The sequence below is a fragment of the Rattus rattus genome, chromosome 4, assembly GCF_011064425.1.
Source record: "Rattus rattus isolate New Zealand chromosome 4, Rrattus_CSIRO_v1, whole genome shotgun sequence".
NCBI lineage: Eukaryota > Metazoa > Chordata > Mammalia > Rodentia > Muridae > Rattus > Rattus rattus.
The window spans coordinates 137,519,984-137,546,985 of NC_046157.1; the positions used below are offsets into that span (position 1 = coordinate 137,519,984).

The window sequence follows — 27,002 nt, forward strand, 5'->3', positions numbered from 1 at the left end:
GTGTTCTAATTGAAATACCTCCACACAAGCATACAGCACTGTTAATTACGCCCCACCATCCCTCCATACCCTGCTGCAGAGTCTCAGATCCCTACCCCTCTCTATTGTACCATTAAGCCAACTTTTAAGGTTTGTACATGTGTGAGAGGGTGTATTGTGTTACCTTTCATGGGACTTCGTTTCCATCTATTCTGGAAATGACAGACTTCATTCTTCTTTGTGCCTAATACTGTTATGTCTACACCATATGTCCTATATCTAGTTCCACTGATGGCTGGCTAGATTGATTGTATATCCTGGCTACTGTGATAATGCCTCAGGAAATATATATCTGGTATTTAAAAGAATCCCCCACACTGTTCTCCTGGAGGTGGCACTAGCTTATGCCCTCATTTACAGTGTATTGAGGCTCTCTTTCCTCCTGACGCTAGCCAGCATTTGTAATTTTTTTTAAATGACAACTGCTTTTAGTGAATTGAGATGACACCTTATTGCGTTTTGAACTTTAGTTCTCCGAGTCATTTTAAACTTGCCTGTAATTATTGAGCACTTATGTTCCTTCTTCTGAGTAGTGATTTATTCTTTACCCAGTACTTTTAGTGCACCTGCATTTTAATTGTGACTGTGTTTTAAGTGGATGTTTCTACTCATGGCATCCTGTAAGTAGTCATAAAGTTTCAGATTTTGAAACAGGTCAGAGTTTAATGTTTTAGATTAGGGATACTCAATCTGTACTCATTTTTATCCCTGGCTAAAAATTTTGATCATTGCAGTATAGCACCATTTGAATACTGTTTCATTTTTTTCATAAAACATCCAATTTAAGCAATATTTTATGTTGCAATTGTCTGTTTTAGATGATGACCTAACAAATACCCAATCACATACAGAAAATAGGTATTAAATATTTTTATTGATGTTAGCATAACCCCTCCCCTTTTTTCATATGCATTTGTCTGTGAGCATGTAGCACATAGACAAGAGGCTTGTGTTTTTAGCCAGGAAGTTGTGTTATGTCACAAGTAATTACCATTACCTTCGGAGTAACCGTGGGTCTATGGTGGCGTTCTCCTGTTCAGAGGCACTGCTGTTAAAACACCTTTGGGATCCTACCACAGAGCTAACACATCATCGGCCCTTTATTGTCACTGTGCCAGCATCTCAAACCACCTTTTTGTGGGAGTGAATAAATGTTTGAAATTACCCAAGAGTAATTCTGCACAATTTCATGATGTCTTGGTCAGATAACTGCTACTTTTCCGTCTTGTTAACTGACTCTAAGGTAATTTTAACTAGGCCTTAGAGAGTAAGCCTCTCCCTGGGTAACGTCTGTGGTTTTGTGTCTAGACCTTCCATGTCCACCAACACTCTTCCAGCCTGTAGAACCTCACATGTCTTTGATAGCCTTGCTGAATTATAAGGCTACTTCACAGACTGCCATGTGGGTAGAATATTCAGCAAGACTCTCTGTTAATAATTATATCCAATTTCTAATTATCACTCAAATTCTAATGACCCCTAGCTTTGAAGCATAAGAAGTAAGCATTAGTAAAGAAGGCCTGGCCTTCTCTTTTCAGCTGTGAAAGCTCAATCCTTTGAGGTAATAATAATAATTTGCAAATATCTTGCTTTGCTGTTTTCCCGCCCATACTATTTTTCCCCCACCTGCCTTGGAGAGTCGGTGACACCTTTCTTCTTCTTTGTCTACACAAACACCTTCACCTATCCTTAATACTGAGAACACCCAAAGAGTTAGACTGTTTCCTGCCGATAATCGTTGTTCCTGATGATGTGTTCTGTGAATGATAACGAAAGGCAGTTTCTTTCTTGCACGTTTATTAAAGCTAGGTAGGAGGGAGCAGAAGGCTCCAGTAAAGCCTTGCTAGCTGTAACAGTCTCTCTGTTCCATGAATGGCAAGCCTTGCTCGGGCTGGCATTGTGGTGTTGGACAGTGTGGTCTTACGTTTATGTGGATCACTGTTGAGGTTTGGCTTTTGCTCCGTATTGTAATCCTAAATACTGGCCCTGGTTGCCCCAGGGATGAGGAGATTTTTACATAGACCCAAGTGATGGTAACTTTGCCCCCTAAGTTAGCCCTGATTGGCGGATAAAGAGGCCTATAGCCTAGAGCGGAGCACAAGAGAGTAGGTGGGGCTTCAGTTCCTGGGCTTGAGGTCTGAGGCAAGAGACAAGGAAGAAGATGGAAAGAAGAGAAGATGGCATGGGGTAGGTGAGTCATGGAAACCTGGCCATGAAGGTTGGCCAATTGGAGGTAAGAGCAGCCCAGATAGATCACAGCAAATTACAACTCAGGGCTCTTGATAGGGAAGTAGACATTAATTAGCTTAGAGGGTAGATAGCTGCCCAGGTCTGGTGCTTTAAAGGCTTATCATAAGCATAAAGGGTTGTGACTTTTATCTGGGAACTGAATGTTCACTTTCTGCTTTCAGTGGTGCTCACGTAGTTTTAGACGATGATACAGATGTGGGCTATGTAGAAGACGGGACTCCATGTGGCCCCTCCATGATGTGCTTAGATCGGAAGTGCCTACAGATTCAAGCCCTAAATATGAGCAGCTGCCCACTTGACTCCAAGGGTAAAGTCTGCTCAGGCCATGGGGTAAGTAGACATCGTGTAACGCTTTGATACTTCATTGTCTGGGACCCTGAGTTCACAGTGGCAAGGTAGTCAGACACAGCCATTTCTTACTGAGGCTGTGGCCACTTTCTGTGCCCTGATTACCACATTCTTAGTGCTTTCATCTGCTAAAATAATCATTTATAAATTAATTTGATTTATTCTGTTTATTTTCTACATTATTGATAATGCGTATTGATTATCTTCTCCAGATATAACTTGACATCTATGTTAACCAGTAGTTTGTAGAAGAATAAGATAAATCTTGTCTGTCCATCCTTTTATGTATCTATCTGTCTAAGAGGATTTATTATGAATAATGGGCTCACATGATTATGGAGGCTGTGATGCCCACTGTTTGCTGTGCAAGCCATGATTATGACTCACTCAGGCCTGCGGTCGTGAGAATCAGCAGAGCCGACGTTCTGGGAGTGGAGACAATGAGAGGAAGTTTCTCCGCCCGAACACTGAGGGGGGAAAAGCTCAGTCTCTGCTCCGGCCCTGGTGGGAACTCAGTCAGCCTCCGGAGTTTACTCATTCAGATGTTGCTCAGAACATCAGAAGTGATGTTCAGGTGGGCACCCTGTAGCCCAGTTAACTTGGCAAGTGAAATTAGCCTCCTTTACATCTTAACAGTTGGAAGAAAATCGCCATGGTTCCTAAGGGACCGTAGACTGTGTCCGTAATTTTTTTTTAATAGCACAAAACAACATGCATCATGCTAGTTATTGAGCTTCATCTCAGATCACACTGAGTGGATCTCCACAGGACAGTGGGTCACACATGACATGTATACTTCTAGAGATGTACTTGGGCAGTGTTCAGCTCCGCCCTCCCCTACAAGATGCTCTCTCTATTCAAACCTGTGTGTAGCTTTAATTCTGTGACCAAAGGATTTGAGAATGTTGCCTTTCCTGGAAAATCCAAGTTTAATAGCAATAATTATATATATATATATATATATATATATACATACATACATACATATGTGTGTGTGTGTGTGTGTAATGTAGATTGGACTTAGCAAAATGAATGCATTTGTAAATTTATACAGACTTCAGAAATTAGAAAAACAGACACAGAGAAAGTGATAATAAAAAAGGAAGAAGCTGGAATGAAGGTAGAAGGAACTCAACACAGAGAGACAGGCGGGTGACAGAGTGACACAGAGCAGAGCAAGGTGGACAGGACCAGGAAGCTCACAGGGAGGCCGGGTAGCCTGGTGTGCTGCTCACAGAATATCCAACATAAGTAACTCAAGAGGAGGGGGTGGCGTGGTTCATGGGTCAAGGGACACAGTCTTACGTGATGGGGATGGCGTGGCAGCCAGGAACTTACTCCTCGTATTCGTCAGAGCCCAGAGCAAAGGCAGGGACCACGGTGCTTAGCTACCTTGTCCCTTTTAATTCTATCTAGGACCCCACACTCACACACACACACGCGCACGCGCAGGCGCGCGCACACACACACACACACACACACACACACACACACACACACACACACAAAGGTGTGCCTTACGCATGCCCATGAGGTATTTATTAATCCCAAGAAGATGACACTGAAGTCATCCATCCTATCTGGTGATTTAGGAGCATGGATTCAGGGACTAGACAGAGTTTTAGATTTAGACCTGGACTCTGAGTGGATCTCTCTGCCCTTAGCAGATGGTGGCTGGAGTGAATGTGAAGCTCTTGGTGACGTGCTTAGCAGAAGACCCTGTGACATGTAATGAGCGTTCAGTACAATTTCTATGCAAAATTAAATCACCAGGCAGACCTTTTAAGCATTTTAGCCTCTGCTCTAGAAATATGAGACGTAAAAGCTCTTTGCTGTTTTCCCCGTCCTGTCTCATTTTTTCACCATTTATTTTTTTTAAAAAGCAAAGTTTGGTGTTATTAATTATAACCGTATATCACAGGATCTCAGATTTAAAAGCATTGGCATTTGATTTTATCATTTCTAATGATAAAAGGGTCTTGGCACCTTTTTTTCTAGTTTGCAGAGTGTTTCATTTGATTCATGTAAATTGCGAGTTCATGCCATTTGCTGCTTGGTGGCGGGTGTCAGCCTGCTGACTGGGAAAGAATGTCTCCATAGATGGTGGGAGGGGAGGGAGTGCTTACTGGGCAGGCAAAATGCACCAGATGCGTTAGGCATGGTGAGATCATGCAGCGGGTGTGTGATTGTGTCTCTTGGTCTTTTATCTTGAGGATTGTCCCTGGAGGCCCCTCCCTCTCTTCCCTGGCATTGGGTTTTTGTTTTTTGGGTTTTTTTTTTTGAGCCCTATGTCTGATAACTTACTATATTAAACATGTATGTTTTTTATAACCGTTCCCAGAAACATTTGCTTCAGGAAAAAAAAAGCTAACTTAATGGACATTTATATATCTAAATATATCTAATATTGTAAATAATACAATTTAAAAAGTTTTCATCTTAATCAAATTTTCCACAGTTACTAGAAATACATTCCATAATTTCACCCATGATCCTAGTCCTCCAAGCCAGTGGAATGCTTTGGAAGCCTTCTCGGTGATTTTGAGAGATCCCTCCGTGCCCCGTGCTTACACTGTGCTTTCTTCAGTGGTTCTCATTAGTGTCTCTCCCTTCTCCTTCGCAGGTGTGTAGCAACGAAGCCACCTGCATCTGTGACTTCACTTGGGCGGGCACAGACTGCAGCATCCGGGATCCAGTTCGGAACCCCAACCCCCCAAAGGATGAAGGACCTAAGGGTTTGTATGATTCCGGTTTTAGATCATTGCAGACTGTGTTCATTCCCACTCTCCCACTGCAGCAGCAATGCACCTCCATGGCTTCGGAAGGAGACGCACAGGAACGCATCCGTTTGCCATGAAGGTGCACAAGCCTGTGTGTGTCGTGTTTTCAAAAGCACATTTAAATCGCCTCTTAGCTTGGAACTGAATTAAGAAAAGTAAATATACTGGCTTCCTTTAATCCAGCTTCTTCTCTGCCCTTTAAACCTTAGACTTTCCCCCACTTTCCCAAAAGCCAATTATTTCATAATTCATCTAAGCTGTTTCATTTTCAAATCGGTACAGTCTTTGGGGCTGTCACCAGACTTTTATCACATTCTCCGTTTCACATTCTCTCCAGAGGAAATTTGTAGTCTTTTATGCCCCGTTCTAACAAATTCTTTTGATTTGGTAAAAGAATCAGTTCTTCAGATAGCTTTAATTTTTCAGAGGAAACGTAAAAGGTCTGAAGCTTTGTTCTAAGCAGCCGCTACGAGAAGAGAGAGATTAGAATTTAGCATAATGAGTCTGTGGCAGTTCATAGTCACCCTGTGATATTGAAGATGAGAATGCTGAGGCCCCGGAGGTCAGGTGACATGCCCGTTACCCAGGCAACCAGAGGCCAAACTGGGAGCACGCTCGGTTTCTTTTGCATCATTTTTTACAGCATTGCCTATGTAAAAATGAATATGACAGTCATTTTCTCATTATTCTCCCCTCTCTCACCCCCTCAGTTGATTCCCAAAGATCATGAAAAGCTGTCAGGTACAATAGGCTTTATGTAGCAGCCGTCTCGAGTTCCCGGAAAACAAACTATCGCTAGTACTAAGTCTGGCGTTTGACCATGGCGTTGTACCTCAGCTTCTTTTTATGTGGTGCTGCTGATAGCATCCTGTAAGTTAACGGCCACGGCGTTTTCTCAAACATCCGGGACTAGCACCTTGCTTTGGATGAAACATTTCAACTCGGAACTTCAGTGTGGTCTGTATGCGATGACCCTCAGAGCAGACGAAGCTCCCTAGACTTCAGCTCCTAACGAGACCTAGCCCGGTTTGGATGAATGTGGGCCGTTCCATATCAGCGAGCATGTTCAAACACACTTCATTCCGTTGCTCAGTATGCCTGGGCTATTAAGATTCTATAAGAGGAATGATCACACCCTCACAGTGTATTTCTGTTTTCCCTCTCTATCCATTCTGCTTCTACGTTCAGTCTTTTGTTACTTTAAAACTGGAACAAAACATTCTTGGATCCACCTTCGGATGTGAGGTTTGGACACTGAGGCTCTGACACGAGGAGGTCTGTGTAGGGCAGCTGCGGCCGGCATAGCTCCGTCGGTGCAGCTCGCGTCCGAGACACAGGCGTGCTGTACTGTGTTTATTTGCAGTCTCCTGCCTGTCAGGTGGCCTGGGGCTTCCGCAGCCTCGCAGCCTCTTCTGTTGGCCGTTTCTTCACCTGCTCATTTACACAGAGAAGTCAGACTCAGAGCCGTGAAGCAAACAGCTGCACTCCAGAGCGGAGAGTGCTTACGGCCACTTTCTGACAGCCACTTTCTGTTTGACTGGCTCTCATTTTATGAGGTGGCAATCTTCAGTTATAGTTAAGAAAATCTTCAATTATAGTTAAGAAAATATTCCTGCGGGGCTTTTTTTTTTTTGGTTTTTTTTTTTTTTTTTGGTAATTCAAATCATACATGGTTATTATAAAAGGAAGATGGATGGAACCCAAATACAGCCCTTTCAGGGGCGAGACCACAGAAGGTATCATAAATGGACATACTTATTTTGGGTATTTTGAAAATTAATTCCCAGATGACCGTATAGATGCAGGTAGAAACGTAACATGGATACTCTGTAGTCATCACCTTGCTAAAGTTGTCTGTGGTGGACCCACAGTACAGCAGTTAGGTTAGCCTTGCCAGACTCCACACCGCAGGCATTGATGAAAAAGATCTTTAAGTGCGCAAACCCTGTAGATGAGGTTTCCTCCCTCCCTATCGCCCTCCCTCCCTCCCTCCTCCCCTCCCTCCCTCCCTCCTTCATGCTGTCATTCTTTCTGCCCCTCTTTTTTCTTTCTTTTCTTTCGCCTAACCCTTTGTCTCTCGGTTGAACTCAGGGCCCCATGAACGCTTGGCAAGTCCTACCCCTGAACTGTATCTCCAGCCCTCTGGAGAAGATTTTCAAAAAACTACTTAGTATTACATATCATCCACCCTGTGCTGCCATTAATTCTATATTTGAGAACCTTTTGAGCTCCTCTTCTCTCAAGTCCTTTCTGTCGACATCACTGAAGGGAATTATTTCCCTTTATTATGCAAGGGTAGACTATCCTCCATTTCTGTTTAGAGGAATTTCCAGGTGCCAAGGAGACCGCTCTGTGGGAAAAGCGCTAGCCTGAAGACCTGAGCTCTGGTCCAGAGCACCTATTGTGAACTCCAGGTTCAGTGCGAGCCCGTGCTTCAAAATTAAGGTGGGAAGTGACTGAGAGAGGTGCCTGAGGTAAACCTCTGGTCTCTACACACTTACACTTGTGGTCACACACCCATATTTGCATGCGCGCGCGCACACACGCACGCACACACACACACACACACACACACAGAGTGAGAGAGAGAGAGACAGACAGACAGACAGACAGACAGGCAGACAGAGTGCTATTTATTTTTATTAATTTGTATCCACTTTGCTCAGTGCATACTGTGGACTGTGATGGGGTTTTCTCATTTGGTGGCTATCATGCCATCACTGTAACAAGAGAAAAGACAAGAAAGTGGGTTATGTCACTTGCACTGTGTGGGCAGGGATAGAATGCTTAGGAAGGTTGGGCCAGACGCTTTAATGAGGTCCATAGTCATCAAATTAGAGATAGAAAGGACCTTAAAGGCAATCCTTCCAGATCTGCTGCTTTACAAATGGGGAAACTAATTATCAGTGTTAACAGCTAATTACATAAAATGTGATCACATGAGCTTAACCCCAGTGTCTTTTCTGCCTCTGCCTCATTTAAAGCAGAATGCTAAGTCCTTCTGCTAGCTTTTTGTGCATTGTAAAGAAGAGGAGGAATGGTGGTGGCCCGGCAGCGATTAAGCCCATTAGAGGATCAATTATTTACCAGCAGTACTTAATATGGCTCTGAAGAAATGAAGTATATATATTATTAGAGTTTAGAGCTTTGAAAACTGACTTTAAATGTTTATAATACACCAGATATTATTTATTGTAGCCTTTGCATATAGCCTTTAGGTGACTTTGATATGACAAGCTTTGATCTTATAGTTCTGATTACTAAATGATTCTTATATGTGAGTATGAAGTATTATATATATAATTATGTCAGGCATTTTTATTAACCACAGACCCACCAAAGATTAAGGATTTACCATATTCTACAATATTTTAGTTCCTATTTATTTATGTAAATACAGAGAAGCCTATTTTTGTTAACAGTATAAATTGCATGGTTTGTCCTTTTTTTTTTTTTCTTTTCTTTCTTTTTTTTTTTTTTTTTCTGAGACAGGATTTTGCTATTTATTTTTGGCTGGCCTCAAACCCACAATCCTCCTGCCCCAGCCGTCAGCTGCTGGTATCACAAGTGGGTGCCATGATATTCAGCTGAAATACTGTAGTGGTGAGTTAGTTATGCTTTGACTCCCCGTGGGTGAGTTAGTTATGCTTTGGCTCCCCGTGGGTCCTCTTCCAGCCACCAGCCCAAGAGCTCTCGGGATTTGCAAATGAAAGACACACATTCACCAGCTTAATTCTGATATCAATACCTGGCCTCTTCGAAAACTCCCTGCAGCCTGCAAACACTCTCCTCAGGTATTCCTGGCTTAACACCTCCTAAATCAATATTTTATCTTAGCTTTCCTGGCTCCTTCTGGGCCAACCCCTATCTTTGCTGTGCAGGACTCTCCCAGGGCCTTCTTTTTTTCTTGTGCTTACACTTCAGCCGTTACTCCCTCCTGATCTTCCCCGTGTGGTCCCACCCCTTCTCCTCGCAGATCCTTTCTTCCTTCTGTCTTCCCCGGGAAGCTAGAATCCCTTCTCTTTCATCCTGCCCAGCTGTACCATCGGCTCTTTATTGATCAATCAAAAGCTACTGGGGAGAGACCTTCAGCATTTGGACACACAGATTCCCAGTTTCGGGGACCAAACTAAGACAAAGCATTAGAAATAACCCCCAACAAAATAATATTTATCATGAAATAATTTATTGCATATCCTTCCAGACATGTCTCCCAATATATTAAAGCTGAACAATTTTGATTACATGGAAAGGGGGAAAGAGATATGAATTTAGGTCTAACACACTGAAATTTCGAACGTTAGGATATTCTTATAATGTCAGCATTATGCTGTTAAATAAAAGGATTTATTTAGTGTTAATTTCTAACCTTCGGTTTAGTAAAGCAGGTCCCTGCAGGGAGAACTGTGGACTAGCGGCCTCCAGTGACGGCTTTGCTGCCTGCTGCCTTTGAAGTGCCGAGGGATGGAGGCGGTTAGAGTTGTGCCACCTGTTTTCACACAGGCAACACGCTGCGTCCTCCGGATTTGGAAACTCTAAGAAAGGAACACTCACTTCCAAAAACAGCACCATCATTTAAATGTGTGAAGTCTGACTTACCTATGCAGGAATTCTAAGTGCAAAATAAAGGACTTTCTTTTAAAAAAAGGAAAATATTTATAGTTTGCATCTTATATTACACTCTTATCAAAAGTTCTATTTTTTTTTTTTAGGACCATTAAACCTAGAGAACAGGAAGCAGGATTTAAAATAATACACACACACACACACACACACAGAGACAAACACAGACACAGAGACACACAGACACACACTCACACACACACAGACAAACGCAGACAAAGACACAGAGACACACAGACACACACACACACAAACACAGACACAGAGACACACAGACACACACACACACACAGACAACACAGACAAACACAGACACAGACACACACTCACACACACAGACAAACACAGACACAGAGACACACAGACACACACTCACACACACACACAGACACACGCAGACATAGACACAGAGACATACAGACACACAGACACACACACACACAAACACAGACACAGAGACACACAGACACACACAAACACCCACACACAGACAAACACAGACACACACAGACAAACACAGACACACAGACACACACTCACACACACACAGACAAACACAGACACAGACACACACTCACACACACAGACAGAGACCACAGAGACACACACACACATAGAGACAAATACACAGAGACACAGACACACAGACACACACACACACACACACACACAGACACACACAGACACACAGACACACAGACACACACACAGACACAGAGACACACACACTCACACACACACACACACACACACACACACACACAGAGACCACAGACACACACACACACACACACACACGCACACACACACACACTGAGGTACTGAGGTAATGGCCGTGGTCTGTGGGCACAGTGTAAAGAAGGGCAGTTGTCACTCAGTGAGGGGGCAGCGTCAAGCTTCCAAAACCAGGATTGTGTTTATCAGCTGTGAGCCTTGGTCAGGGGGAGAGGAGAAAATGAAAATCTGTCATTGTGCATACAGCATAGGAGGCGTTGGCAGATAACGAATGAGTATGGATGAGAGAATTAATGAACAAAGGCAGTTCCATAATAAATCAGCAACTGTGGAAGTAAAACTACACCATGAACTTTCAAAGGCCCAAGGAAAAGTTTTTAAATGTTCCGTGGTGGCTGTTCACAAATCTGTCCCCTGTATAACGCTGCTCACCTGAGGGTTACTCAATCAGTTCCTGCCAAACAGATTTGGAGACAGGCCGAGTCTGCAATTAAAGAGGTAAAGCCCTGTTCCAAATCACAGCAAAGGACCTGGTGGTCTTTACACAAATTTCCAGCGTGTGGGAGCTGGCCCCGTGATGATGAGTTCAGAGAAAGCCATTCTCCACCTCGTCTCATTTGCTGTGTGTTAAGAGCACTTATCTGTTAAGAATGTGAAGATAATTATTCTTTCTCAGTGCTGATTAAGGCTCATCATCTGCCTGCCTGGAATACGTGCTTGAAGCATCTGCTGGATTTTTTTTTTTCCTCCTCCCTGATCAGGTTTCTAATACATGCACAGTGGGCCACCTAGTCCTCCCGCTTCTCCAGTGAGGAATTACACAACAAGCGTAGAAGAGTTTGCAAAATCATTATCTGTCTTCCGTGTGGTAGTTATAATTTTTAAAATTAACAAATATTAAATTTTAAGGGGGAGGAAGGAGTGATTTCCTATCATTTATCAGACCTACGTCTTGTAAGAGTGAAAGGGAGGGTAGGATTGACTGGTGTGTTTCAGCCCTGAGAGCTGCTACTTAAAAATTAAGCCCCTTTCCCCCCAAAAGTTATGAGCTAACTTATTTGTTAATGGAGCATTCTTAAAGCAGCGATTTCATTTTTTAAAAAATCAAGCCAAGTTTTATGTTTGGAATGCCTTTCCTTCCTAGTCTTTGTCTCTACAGTTTGGAAATCTGAGATGTAGTTTGAGTCATTTTGAATGGAAGTGTAGGCTTCATGCCGTGGGCCACCACCTAACCGTCTTCCCCATCCTGTGCTTCACTAGACTTTCTCTGTTTAATGTTGTGTCTCCATCTTTCTATTTTTAAGGGGCTATCTCTGGTTGTGTTTGGTTAATAGCTCTTCGACTCTCCTTGATGTTGTTTACCTTGTGATAAAATGAAGTAATTGTAAAATTGCTAAGCAGGCTGAGAGAGCGAAGATTCTCTCCCTTTGGGGGCGATATCCTACTAAACATGAACACAATAGGAAGCCTTACACAATTGTGACCATGAGTCTCGGTTCTCGGTCCTGTTCCCCTGTGTTCATCAGAATGCAGTCGGTCATAGAGTGCATAGAATGCAGCCCTGTGGAAGTGAAACTGTTCTCATCGGGAAGGTCAGTCTCGTTCAATACCTTCAGTTTATATAGAAACAAGAGCTAGTGGCTGAGCCAGTTCCCTTTTGCACCTACAGACACCACTGACCCTAAACGATGTGGCCTCTTATTTTAATTTCTGACTTTGTGTTACCCATGTGGAGTACATGTTGGGGATCTCTGCCTGTGCCAGGTCTATTTCCCGACATTGGAAAGCTTCGCACAAAAGTGCTGGTGCGCGGCTGGAGAGCACTTCTGCTCTGCACTAATAAGCGCTTGGCGGTCTGCAGCAGCCCCTGCAGTCTTCAGCGGCCCTCCCTTCTCCCACCTCACACACAGTGATACACCGGAATCCACAGCTCAAGAACTAAGTGTCCATTTCCTGTCACAGAAGTCCGAACCTTGCAGTAATTCAGTATATACTTTCCAATAACTTCCCAGGTGGATTACACAGAATTTTAAAGCTGCTCTATTGGGTGTTTATGAGTTTCACAAAATTGAATGATATATCCTCCATTTAAATGATGTCAACATGTTTTGCAGTTTGAAAAGTTTATAAAATGCGCATCAGTGGTTAGTTATAATTAAAATATAAATTTGCTGTGGTGCAATTAAAGATTTCCCTCATACTGCTAGGAACTATAATTCAGAGTGGATTCCTTACGAGCCTAAAAGTGTTTGTAAGAGAATGTATTTTAAAGTAGAACACGTAGAGATGGACGATAAAAATTATTTTCATATATTCTCTGAATTTCAAACTTCTGAGCGAAGATAACCATACTTTGCTAACGCTCAAAGCATTTCCCAGAGAGATTGTTTTGTATGATAGTGAAACCAGTGTGTGATTTTCTCTTGTTTTTTTTTTTTTTTTTTTAAATCTCCGTTTTTCCCTCCACACAGTGAACATGGCCACAAGCAGGCTCATAGGGGCCGTGGCTGGCACCGTTCTGGCCCTGGGGGTGATTTTTGGAGGCACAGGGTGGGGCATAGAGTAAGCATCCTCCTGAGTGTCTGCGTGTCTCTGTGGTGTGTGAGGTGACTCTGGCCTGGACTCCGACCCTCCCTTCTTTGTCCTGTTGACTGTTTCCCGTGCTGGTGTAACCTGTGGTGTGATTTGGATGTGTCGTGTCCTGTGACTTGTGATGTTTCTCGTGCACCATGGAACCTTCTCCTGTCTGGAACAATGTGGGGCATAGAACAGTGTTGGGTGCATATTCACCATTAAGGCAAGAGCCCAGGACTCCCTTTGCTCTCCTGCTTGCAAGACTCAAAGTTCAGATCTTACTATTTTTTTCTTTTACTATTAATTGGCAAAACGCTTTTGAGTAAGTGTTACATAGAAGCATTTTAACAGCTTTACTTCACTACTCAAATCCACAGATCCAGTTAGGAATACCAACAACTCTCACACTTTGTAAAGGCAGTGAGAACGATATCCAGCTAATGCTTTTTTATGAACTTACACCGACATGGTAGGCTTTGGCTCCATCTGCCTGAGGACATCAAGGAAGATTAATTTTTCCTTTTTTTTTTTGTTTGTTATAAAATTGGTTCCGGATTTAGCTTTGAAGTATTTGTGCACATCAGAGCAAGGGACATTAAAAATGAAAAAATACTAAGTGTATTTCAAACCTGTGTAACCTTACTGAACAGCTGCAGTTCATCTGGGGGTTTGTCCAGTGTCCTAACTAGTGTACTGTGCTCACTTGCCCGTTAGATTCCCAGAAGCGCAGCTCTCCCAAGCTCTGGTTACCTTGCTCTGCACTTGATTTTTGTCCTCCTAAGTAGCTGAGATTGTTTTGTGCAGACTAGCTTATTAGGAAGCCTTTTTTCCTATAGTTCCCTGGAAGCTTTTACGCACACATGGCAGAAGTCACCCTTACACCCTGTGTTTTCTGTTTACTGGGGTTCTGGTAACACTTCATAGTAGCATAAATAAATAAATAAATAAATAAATAAATAAATAAATAAATAAAATTAGCATCTCAGGGAGGTACCAGCTATCTGTCACCTAGCCCAATGAACAAGCATGTATGTTGTCCACAGTTTCAATAGTTGGGGACACATCTGCTCTCCTTACACACTTGAGTCAGGCAACTTGGGCACCAAGATAGCAGTAGGAAGGGAGCAGGCACGTATGTTACCCATGAAGCTATTCTGCTGTAGCTGTAAGTCCTGGCCAGCCTTGGATCTTTTTAAAAAGGATTTTGAGACAAGGTCTCACTCCATGGCTTATATTCATTTAGAACTTAACTGCGTAGGCTGGCCTTGATCTTGCAGCAATCCCCCTGCCTCAGATTTCTAAATGCTAGGATTATGATATGAGCCCTCATACCCAGCCTACCCTTATTGTGCTCTTAACTCATCTTCCCTTAGTTATTGGAAAGCATCTTAGATGAGGAGAAGGAGGAACCCTGGAAAGGGCTGTGTTTCTCTTTACCTGTGAGAAGATGAAGCATTCAACCATGTTAAAATGTTTGACTACAAGAACTTGGTCCTGCAACTTGCATCTTATGACTGTTGGCCAGATGTTCCTATCCCAGGGTCAAATGCTAGGCATGTGTTCATGTGAAATTCTTCTCAGAGGAAAGGCAGTTTTTCAAAGCTCATCTCAAATATGTCTTTTATCTTACTTAGTGGCCATAGTTTCAATGCCTTCAGATACAGTGGAAGCCATGAAATTTGGTCATCTGTCCAGTCTTAAGAGATGGACAGGATCAAAAAAAAAACCTTAATTGTAAGCAGTCCTTTTACCTTGGTTCCCATCCATCCTTTCCAGTGTGGCTGATGTTTTGCTATTTATGTTTGTGACAGGTAAGTGTCTAAGTGTATGCTTTTTTAAAAAAATAAAATAAGACCTGGTGTTCTTATTTCGTGAACATTTTCTTTATGGTTTATTAACTTTTCCCCTTTCAAGGTCCATTTATTTGTAATTGATATGTAATGAGTTTTTAGGAAATAGAATCATATAGTACAACATAGTTTTAATGCTTCCTGGTTTAACTGACAATGTGATGTTCATGTAACCAGTAGTTTCCATGGACTGATCGAATTTTTTAATTCTAGTACATAGTTTATTGAATACCAGGGATTACTTTTCATGGATTCTGTATTGAATCTGATCCTGAACCAACAAAGTAGGTCTGCTCACGGGTGGGTGCACACATGGGACTATGAACATATTTTTTGAATGCTTTCTCCAAATGTCACTGTGGAGAGATGGGACAAAAGTATGTGGAATAGAATGATGCTTCAGCAGAGCAGCCATCCACAATCTTCCTATAAGGGGTGGGGTAGAAAAACAGTCATTCACAAACTTCCTATAAGGGGGGCTGTGTATAAATGCAGTCATTCACAAACTTCCTATAACGGGCAGGTGTAAATAGTTTTGTTTTCCAAGCCATGGGGTATCCATCACAATTTCTCAACGGTGTTGTCAAAAGCAACTATAATCAGTATATATAGTAATGGCTGTGCTACAGTAAAAATGTCTTTACCCAAATAGATAATGAGGCCAGATGTGGCCTGTCGGCTCCAGTGTTCTGACCCTTGACTTATAGCACAAGCCTTGAAGTCAGCCAAGTCCATGTTTGGATTTTGTTTCTGTTACCTTTTAAACTTTAGGACTGTCTGGCCCTTCTCTTGAGCAGGATGGTTCAAATTCCTACATCCCATGTTCCTTTGTGAGAATTCAATGTGATGACGTATCAAACGTTCAGAAATGAGTGCAGTGGGCGCTTACTCCCCTTTAGAAAGCACTTATCATCCTCACTGTCGTTGTTTATTGACTCCAAAGGCCTGAGATTCACGCTCTGTAGACCTTCTATGATTGAAGAGCATGTCAAGACTCAGGAACCAGATAAGACCCACACCCTCCAGTCCCGAAGCTCTACTGTACCACCTTCTATCCACCCACTTACACGTCTAGTGCTGTGAGGCTTCTCAGCAAAACCATCCCCCACTTAGCTGTGGAGATGTAAGGCATGGTGTCCACTTATGTGAGGAGAAAAGAGATTATTCTGCTCAGCAAAGAATGGATGTTTGTTAAAAGCAAAAAAAAAAACAAAAAAACAAAACAAAATCAAGAGGGTTTTAGGAAAACCAGCCAAATGGACTAGTTTGTGACTTATGGGCAAGTCTATGTAGTTGGCACTTAAGGTATTTGGTTACTAGGAGGCACTGCTATGCATATACATAGTAAATCCTGGAGGATGTGAAACTTCCTCTTTCATTTTAACTATGTAGAACTGCCTTGATTTTTAAAGGCCAAATGAAGGAGAAGATGGGAGTTACTGTAACTCTCATTACCAACTTTAACAATGGTGGCCTCTTCACATTATCATTCCTGATGTCTTCTCCCTTTCAAAATATATTAGCAAGACTCCAACGTCTCTCAGTGAGCGATGGGAATTTAAAAGGTATATTTCTCCAGTGGAATGTAAATAAACCTTTCTTACCCATTCCCTATAAACTGCTTCTATAAATTTAAGATCTCCTATGGCTGCAAGCTCATTTCGAGGGACTTACCACTGAAGAAATATCTGAGGGGAAAAGTTTCAAAGCCAGGTCTTTAGGACCTCTTCCGACTAACTTCTCACTGCCTCCTAGTGCAGAGCAAGCAGCACTGAGAGTGTGGGTGTCAGCGGAAGAGCGCTGTCATGGACTCTATCTCACGCATTCAGCAGCCAGGGCTAATGGACCCTGTTCTTTATTTGCACAAACCTGTTTGGTTTATGATATGGGTGGACAGGAGAAAGACACAAAACACATATATGAAAGGGGCTGATCTGTTTCAAGGCTGGAGGAAGGCTAACTAACCTGAGTTGAAGATCAGTGGGAAAGGAGGGGCAGCTTTAAAGACAGTAATCCAAGCAGTCACAGTGGAAGTATCTGGGCCGGGATTCAGCTAGGACAGGAAGCACCAGGCGCCCTGCACAGCAGGGTTTTGCTTCCTGAAGCTGCCTACCCGCCTTTCCATTGTGCTAATGAAAGCAGTTGGCTCACATGACTTTCTTCCCATGATCCTCTGTCACAGGTCCTAGCGCCACCAATCTCATAATAGGCTCCATCGCTGGTGCCATCCTGGTAGCAGCTATTGTCCTTGGGGGCACAGGCTGGGGATTTAAGTAAGCAACGCCGCATGCCTTCTTCTCCGTGGCTCGGGCACCTCTCTCTTCTGCTTACATAACCTGGTTTTGAGTTCCTGCTACGAGACTCTGGTGTTGATAACACAACCACAACAACAAAAAAATACGCGCTTTTACTCAGAAGTGGGTTAGAAACGTAGGAGACAGAGCTTCAAATGTCATCTCCAGGCAAGCAGCGAAGTACAAGCTAAGGAAGGAACTCACTTTAATTTGAAGCCCACGCCCTTCAATAGAAGACATTCTGCCCTGCGGGAGCAAGCCTCCTGGCTACGCTCCTGTGCACGTAGGTGACCAAGCTAACGTAGTGGAAGTAAATACACTTGAATTCGTAGTTGTTTCTGCTAAACACTGGTTTACAGTCCGCTGGGGTTTTCTGTAACCTCGGTCGCCACATAGCCACTGTTTCTTGTAACTTTGTGATTTGAAACTTTCATTTTCTTACTTAAGTGTAATTTAATTGGGAGCCGTGGCTTCGTGGCATTTAATGTGACATTGACATTAAGTGACTGGCCTGCTACGCTTTCAGGATGACTTTTATTTTGGATTGCACATTGATACTCAAGATTGCTAAAGTAGACCATACTGGATAATGGTAGATAAAACCTACTGTGTTTAAAGGTTTTAAACCTGATTTTATCTAGTTTGGATATTTTATACCTCTGATTCGTTAGAGAATCACTTTCGAGCATCTTATGCCCTGGTTACTTGATTTTTTAATATTCGTAGATAAGCCTTCCTCTGCCATGTGGTCTCTTTCATAAGTAAGTTTCATCCAGATTGATTGGGATGAATTTAAGTAGGAAATAAAGCCTGCAGTCAGACCCCCACCACCACTTTGCCTCCAGCCAGCCACTCAACGGGGGAAACTTTGTTTTAAACAAACCATGTAGTGGCCTTCATTAAAGCTAGTTAAAGTGTTATTATTAAAAGCTGATTGTGAAAGAAAGAAAAACAAGATATGATCTAAATAAATTAACATCTTCTGCTAATTCATTCTGGTGTTAGGATTTAATGAGTAAGCCAGCAGCATTTGAAAAGACTCTAACTGGAAATGTGTATTGAATGGTGCTTGTTTTCTACACAGATGTCTATAAAGTTGGGCTTGTTTAGTGAAATAGAAATTTTGGCATCCACATTCTTGCAGAAACACACAAACTGGATAGGCACCTGGTATTTGGATTTCTCCTCGTTTGAATGAGGTGTTGTCCAGCTTGGAGCACATAAGGGACCAGCTCAGAAGCCATATGTTTTTGTTTGGGTTTTCCTCAATCCAGAGGAAAACTTTTCTTAGTGTCCCACTACTGTGGAAAAGTCTTCGTATGTTATAGAAAGTCTGTACTCCATTCACAATGCTTCCTTCTAACAAAGCAAATGTCTCTCCAGAAAGAGAAATCTGGCTCACTCCATGGCGCATACCTCCTTAGCATTAAGAAACGCTCATCTCACAGGCCCAAGAAACTGTCTCCTGCGCGTCATTGCCTCGCAATGCCATGCGATGGCAGATGTACCATTTCTTTGTTCTCTGTGAGAGTACACTGTTCTGTAGCAGGACCTCGAAACAGCAGCCTGGCTAGCTCTCAGCTTGAACTGCATGTTTTGGGGGAGAAGCCTTTATCACTGTGTGGATAGGCGGATTAGGCTCTGTGCACATGATTTGAATCTGAGAGATGTCCAGTCATCAGAAGAGCAGGGCGTGAGGTGAGGAGTGGACACAGAGGTTCAAACCCAGCTCCACTGACTCTGCGTGGTGACTGTGACATAGGGACCCTTCTGGATGAGTTCAGTTAGAACCCCTTCTTATTTCCTGCCACTGTAATATTTTCTTTTTGGTAAAATGTAGAAAGGCACGATACTGCACAGTACCATGCAGTAAATATTTTCATGCCTTGAGGACGACAGGCCAAGAATGTTTCTCAGGTGATTGACTCCTCCTTTGGGTGACTTCTGGAGTTAGAATTTGGAGATGCTGTTGTACTCCCTGCTACACATACATCGTTGTCACACCTTTTGCTTTTAGATCTTAATAGCAACTGGTGGTTTGCATCAAGCTGTGAGCTGTTACTCCTGCCTCAAAATGGAGGGAGGGTGTCTGCGCTTGGGGGGAAAATGGAGGGCTGTTTGCACTTGGGGACGTGGACAGTTTTGAAACCGGTAAGAGAGAATTTGGAAGAACTGAGTTGGAAGTCCTTCAGAGCTTCACTGAGTTCAGTGTAAATAAAGCCAGTTTCTCTTAGAAGTAGAAATTGGAAACGGTTGTAAAAAGTGTTTTAGACAGCATTATTGGGAATCTTTCCCAAAACTGGGGCACTCTTCCCAGAAGTGGTGTGAGAAAAGTCGCCTGCAACCTTTGAGAGTGTAGAAACTTAAGATGAAAGGAACACGTACAAGTGATGGGGGGTGGGGGCTTTTTCTAGTGTCACAGTCCCGAGGCCTGATGTGTGCTGAGTAATTTGGATGTGGAAGAGAGTCCTAACCATCCTTGACCTGCACAGATACCTGAATACAAGCAAGAAACACAGCTATGCTGTCAACAGACATTGTCACATTGTCTTTCTGATTCTTTCCCGAGAGCACTCTTCTGAATTAGGTGCTGAAAGATATTGCATTGGGTATGTGTGAGTGGGTGCACTTTTCATGTAGTAAGGTTATGCTAATGTATGAAAATTATTGTGATCTGAAAATAACATTAATTAAGGTTGCTTCTTTTTAGTCAAATAGCTGAGCCTGAAGCATTTGGTTAATGTACACAGGACTTCCATATGCAAAAAAAGAAAAAAAAGTACTGTTCGGTGGGATTTTCACCATTGCATCCATGTATTCTGTCATGTGGAGTAATGCAAGAATCTAGTAACATTAGCTAAGGCCATACTCCATCTTCTAGAAGTATGAGGCCCAAAGGGATGACTGAATGGATGTGTTCGCTTTCAGGTGTTGAGAAGCTTGTGCTTAATTCTAAGGTGTCTCTGGGAATGTGAAGATAGGCTGGGACCCACCAACCTGCTCCCTTCTTCCTGCATCTGTACTTTTGCCACACACTTTTCCTCTTCACCTGCAGAATGAAGTTGTGAGCTGTGATAGAGGGGCCACTACCCTCTGTCATGCACGTTTGACTCACAGAGGCTCCTCATTCAGGCTGAATAATAGTGATACTCAAACTACCAGAGTTACCATTTTTACTGGACATTGCAACATATGACATAGACGATTATTTTAGTAGCATCTTCCCAAAAGGTTAGGAAAAACAGGATGAAAATTTTGCATATGTATTAAAAATAGGGTTGCTGTTATGACTTTCAAGAAAACCATTTATGCAATACACCTGTCTTAGTTAGACTTACGGTTGCTGTGATGAAACAGCATGACCAAAAAGCAACTTGGGGAAGAAAGGGTTTGTCTTTGACTTCTACATTATAGTCTGTCACTGAAGGAAGCCAGAACAGGAACTCACACAGGGAAGGAACCTGGAGGCAGGAGCTGATGCAGAGGCCATGGAGGGTGCTGCTTACTGGCTTGCTCCTCATGGCTTGCTCAGCCTGCTTCCTTGTAGAACCCAGGACCACCAGCCCAGGGATGGCACCTCCCACAGTAGACTGGGCCTTCCCTTATCAAGCACTAATTAAGATTTGTCTATAGGTTTGCCTACAACTTGATCACATGGAGGCATTTCCTCAGTCAAGGCCCCTTCCTTTCTCATGTCAAGTCGACAGAAACACTAGCCAGAACAACCTCCTAAATCTGAATACAAGAATTTAGATGTGAGCACACGTGTATACAATATTTATCAATATCACAAGGGATAGCAATGATGGTGGCAAGAAAATGACATGAAGGTGTCAGTGAGGTAGTTTTCTGGCAGTCCTTACCACAGCATTGATGCCAGGGTGAATATGGGTTCTTCCACCATATTATGTGTTAAACATTGGAATCCTAAATCATGCCCCACTATCACGTGTGGTCTCCATGGGTTCCAGTGGCAAAGTGGGTTTCCACCACTGCCAGCAGAGAACATAGTAACCTCTTCAGGCAGTTCTTGATAAAATGTTCTCTAGGGAGCCTGTACTTGTCACAGGTGTTTCTCCTATGTCATTCGCATGAGCACCCTCCCTTAGCTCTAAGCCATTTTTGATTAGCCTGGGTTCCACTCTGTTCTCTTTCTTCTCTAAAGAAAAGATTGTCACAGTTGACACGCCTCTAAAATGACAATCGAAAGACTCTGACCAGAAAAATAACTAGATCTTGGTGGGGAGGGATAGTACTTTTTATTTTCTTAGAGTTAGGATGCAGTGGAATAAATTTTAACCAGTTTCTTTGTGAGAATGGTAACCAAGTGGATGCTTTTTCCCTTCTAATTTCTGTGTCGTATTCTAGTGCAGAATACAGAGCCACATTACCTTACTGTTCAAGACTCTCGGGCTAGGCACTTTCTTCTCCTTACATCACTGATCAGGAAGATACGTGTGTTTTCTTGACTCAAACTCCTGAGGACATAAGCTCAATCTGAATTGGCCTAGAGGTTTTGGTGTGTGTGTGTGTGTGTGTGTGTGTGTGTGTGTGTGTGTGTGTGTGTGTGTGTGTGTGTGTGTGTGTGTGTGTGTGTATGTGTGTTGATGAGGGGTATGGGGACTAGGATGAGAGGCAGTAGGTGGCTAGACATGGCTCTGCAGTTAAGATCACTTGGTACCCCTTTTTAAGGCCTGGGGTTTGATTCCCAGCACCCACATGGTGGCTTGCAGCTGTCTAACACTGTAGTTCCAGTGGGATCTGGAGGTCTCTCCGAGTGTCCCTTGGCATTAGGCATGCATGAGTGCACTTACATGCTTTCAGGAAAACATTCACCCGGTAACGGTAGGAAACTCTACGTCCTTTTTAGAAGGCCCTTGGTAGGAGCTATTGTTATTTAGAGATCTTTACTGATGTATGGATGTGTATGTTTATAATACATGCATTATAGGAAAAAGCTTAAGTTTCCCAATAAAAAGGTAGTGTCATTATGAGGCTAATAGATTGTGTTGATATTTTACAGCGATCCAGAAATACTCTTCTGGTTGTGCTAACAAAGTTGCCTTCATCCAGTGAGCAAAGGGCATTTAGATGAAATGGTTTGGGAAGGAAGCCAGCAAGGACCTGTCTATTGTAGTTTTTACTTTCACACTAAAACTGAACAAAAAGTCATATAGAAAATTCAGGACAGTACTCAACATACAGTGATCTACAGTGGATGTATGGCTAAGCTATGAGGGAACGTCACAGAGGCCTTACAGAGCTATCCCTCTCTGCTCATCTCTGGGTTCCCTCTGCCCTGGACTACAGCTTGCTTTCTTCACTGCTGGGACTTCATTGGAATAGAAAATGTCCTCCAGTCCTCTTTCAGTACTGTTCAGAAAATGTGTGGTTCTACGGGGTAATGACTTCTCAGTCTGACCAAAGAACTTAGTAATGCATTAGAATGCTGTTCAATGGGAAAAGGATAATCTAAGCTTCAAATTTGGCTCTGGAGAGGAACACACACTTTTGGGCACTTCAGTTTCATGGGTACCAGGCTGAAGTAGAATTTCAGCTCTCTCTTTTAAGTCATGCTACTTGGCTGTTCTGAGTGCGGACCTACCCTGCGTTTGAATGAGAGAATTTAAATGTGAGTAATGTGCTCTGGTCCTGCTCAGTGTTTCTGAGTTTCTTCTGTCCTTAGCATTTATGTTAGTAGAGGAGACACAAGTTTTATATTTAGCCTGAATTGCAGTAATGTACCTCTGGCCTAGGTAGGGTCCCTGTTTCTCAAGGTTAGGCAGTCAGTGTTTCTCTCCCCAAAATCTTTAGTAAGGAAAAATCATTCTTAGACATCTTCTCAGAGAACATGGACTTCAATAAGAGATGCAGGTCCTGAGCGACCCCAGCGAGTTCATTTGGTGACAGCCACATCATGTAAATGTCGAATTCAGTCTTAACTTATGCTCTTTGTATAGTCAGCACTGCCTGCTCTCAAGACCATTGCGTCTCTAATGCCGAGGTGTTTGGGGCAGTGATTTAAGTCACTAGGCCAAGCCACCACGTGTCCAGGCTTTCGTGAAGATGTTTCAATGGAGGTTTAAGAAAAGAGAAAAAGAAAAGTTTTGATGAAGATGCTCATGCTTTATATTTCAAAAGAAAAGCTGAAGTGGGCCTTCTGGGAAAGTAGAAACTTTAAGGACATTTTCCTACATATTTTAAGCTTTGGTAGTGTTTCTGTTTTGAAGGTCATGTGGGGGAGGAGGAATCTGTTATAATATTTTGGTACCTAGGGCTAGTGAAGGTGTTCAGCTGGCCCCGAGGATGTGGGCAGGGGAATGAGGGAGCAAGGGCTCCTCAGCCTCCAGTTTTGCATGATGCCTTGGTGGCCGTGGAGTCCTACCCGCCAGTATGCAGACTAATGCATGAGCCCCTTGCTTGATGCCCCACATGAAGCCAGACCATGGGGAGGTTACAACCAACTCATGTTGTTGCCATGTTGTCTTGCTATTTTTCCCTTTCTCCTCAAGCACAGGGATCACTTTTTTAGGAGACTGGACACTGAGCAAGGCACCTGAACCTGCTTCTCTCAACTGAGCTAAACGGCTGCATTTGCTTGGCTAACCTGGGCCTGTGTCCATTCTCCTGAGTGTACCACCTCCCTGTGCACTCTGTCTGCCACCTTTCCACCGTAAAAAGTGCCTGTTCCATAGCGGAGTAAGAACTCACACACCCAGGGCAGAAATCGCCAGTCAGAGCAAGGATTTTGCTCCCATTGTGAGAGCTTATCTGTTGCTAGAGAACTCTGGGGGCTTGGTTGAAACAGTTACAAGACCTGAGTTTTTCCTAGTTCTCATGGGTGAAAACTACTACCCTGTAGTACTTTTCATCTGGTGAATTAGCAATGGTATTTGCTTCTGAAATTAGACCAATTTGTGGCTGAAAATGAACAATATGAAGTTTCCCCTGATGCTCCCCAAAGTGTGTAGTCTTGTGGGGAGATGCAGATCTTCCAAAACATTAGCTGCTCTGTGCTTGCGTTCCTTGGGGACTGCCTCGTGTGAGTGGGTTACACTGCTCTGGCACTGGCACCATTGTCTTTGTCATCATTTGTCCCTCACTGTCATCTGATTAATATTGTGGCTTCTCTTTCCCTCTTCCTGCCATCTTCCTTTGACGCACTCTGGAAGAAACGTCAAGAAGAGGAGATTCGATCCCACTCAGCAAGGCCCCATCTGAATCAGCTGCACTGGAGGAATGCCACCTTGCACTGTGGGGTTCTGGCAATGACATGCTTTCCACCATGCTGCTGGAACTCTTAACTCTGTAAACAAGACCATTGGGTGGTAATGACTACAAAGCTCAAATCTGAGGCCGGGGATGGGGTACAACACAACAGTCCCTTTTGGAAATAACTTCAAGTAACCCCCTCTATCACCTGTCAATAAAGGGGAGGGGTTAAAGACCACGTCGTTATAAAAAACTGTTCAGAATCCTTTATTTTTCTTTCTTTTTAACTAAAGGAGAAGGGAGAAGCAACAAGTGCAATAAAAGAACAAATCGCCAGTGACCCCCCCCCTTAGCCTGCTGACACTTAATATCTTCTAAAGGATTTGGCATGATTTTTTTTCCTTTTACTATCAAAGACAAACTCCAGCGGCATGAAGATCCAATTTTGGAAAGGGTAAAAACTGCATGGCATATATAACAACAAGCTAGCAAGCCAGCCTTCAGCAAATCCTACCGTGGAAATCCCAAGGGGAAGATGACAGACGACCACACAGACGCTGCCTGGCTTTGGATTAATGCCTTCCCACTCCTCCACCTCCGTCCTGGCCCACCCCTTCCCTCCATGCCCCTCGGCCCACTCTGGACCGGCCGTGGCAGCCCTCATCTGGACTGTGTTCTTGATGCGCTGTACCCATTATTTCTCTCCTGGACCAAGCATCCTTTGGAAATGGGATCTGGAGCTTGAACAATGCTATTGTACAGTTCTTTTGTAAATGTAGATATGGAAGTGAGGTTTTGACACGCCATTTTCGCTTGTCTCTATGGAAATGTTTTCCTCGCAAAGATTCTCTCTATACTTTGTTTGTTGCTTGCTCCACATCTCCTTTATCTTTCTTTTTCCTCTTGTTTTTTCCCTCCTTTGTCTCTGTCCTCTCTTATAACATATCCACTTGCTTAACAAGACAGATGTAGCCACAGATGCAGGGAGTTTGGGCACAAATCTAGAATGTTTGAAACCAAATATTAAAAAAAACTAGGGGGCTGGGGGGGAACCACAAAACAACCCATAACAAGAACACAAAATATGTAAATGTGAGTGTATATGTAATGATGACCCTAACATGTTTGATGTCATCATAAGCACATGTATATACTGTAGGGAAACCGAGACCCTTCTCAAGTTAATCACAGAAGTGCCAAACTCATCATTCTCGCTTCTGGTTTCGACAGTTCTCTTTCCCTGTCATAAATGTGAAAGGAGGAGGAACTTAAAGCCTTAAATAAAGAATTAATAACTTTTAAATGCTGGAAGCTTGGAGACAGTTAAGCTTTCCATTCTGTTCATCTGTATCTATTTAATTTTTTTTTGATAAATTTCATTTATGCTTCCTCTTCCTGCTTCAGAGCCTGTGTGACAGAGCCCAGTGCAGAGCAGCAGGTCATCTCTGATCATTTCTGCATGGTGGTTTCGGGACTCTAGTGTTTTGCTGGACCATGGACTCTGGGTTGTGATGGGATTCCACTATGAGTCCACACGCTTCTTTTTTCCCCCAAGTGGCCAGGGAGATAGAGTCTTGCCATTTCCAAGGCTGAGTTTCCCTCATCTTCCCCCATTCCTTCTTTAAGCATCGCCAGGAAAGCTTCCATTGCAATTCTAAGGGAACAGGCTACTGGGGAGGTCCTCTCCGAGGTTTGCTTTGGACATACAGATGTACAGTGAAAACCCATCAAGGACTCAGACCTGCCAGAGAGCCCTACTTCTTCACTGGCCCATTTTTAGCAAGAACATCCAGATGAACTATGCATTTCTTCCTGGCGTTGAGGTACTTTTACATTTAGCTCTTAGCCCCTCTCCGGCAAGACTTAAGTTTTACATTTTCCTCGACTGGGAGGAGGATTTCCTAATGGGCTTCATGAAACTGGACTTTCCCTCCTCCCCCAAAGATAGCTTTAATTGTTGACATTTCACCCTCACAGAGCAGAAACCTTGATTGCTATGTATAACCCCAGACCATAACTTAACATCCTAACCTTCAGATGGCTTTCTGAGAAAAAGGTGCTATGTAGGTCTGCAGTCTGTCGCTTGAACTTGCTGTTTGTTTCTATAGTAATAACAGGGCTCTCTGAAGGCGAGTTGGCCTTATTTCTGGTTCCAGAAGACGCAGGTTGTATCCCTTTACTTAATGGCAGTAGTTCAGTTGGAGGAAGGTCAGAGGAAACTCAGATGGTATCTCTTCCTGTTGTTGCAATGTTTCGGGGTCCACTTCACTATGAGATACCAAGCAGCTGCCAGCCTC

General features: G+C 43.2%; 1 protein-coding gene across 1 annotated transcript in view; it reads left to right on the top strand.

The window, feature by feature from the left end:
- Positions 1 to 26,097, top strand: part of Adam23 (ADAM metallopeptidase domain 23) — a 145,208-nt gene extending 119,111 nt beyond the window's left edge. The window contains 4 exon segments of the mRNA XM_032901217.1: positions 2,451 to 2,619; positions 5,261 to 5,372; positions 17,382 to 17,472; positions 24,666 to 26,097. Of these exon segments, the coding sequence (XP_032757108.1) occupies positions 2,451 to 2,619; positions 5,261 to 5,372; positions 17,382 to 17,472; positions 24,666 to 24,714 (421 nt within the window). The 3' untranslated portion in view covers positions 24,715 to 26,097.
- Positions 26,098 to 27,002: the final 905 nt, after the last annotated feature.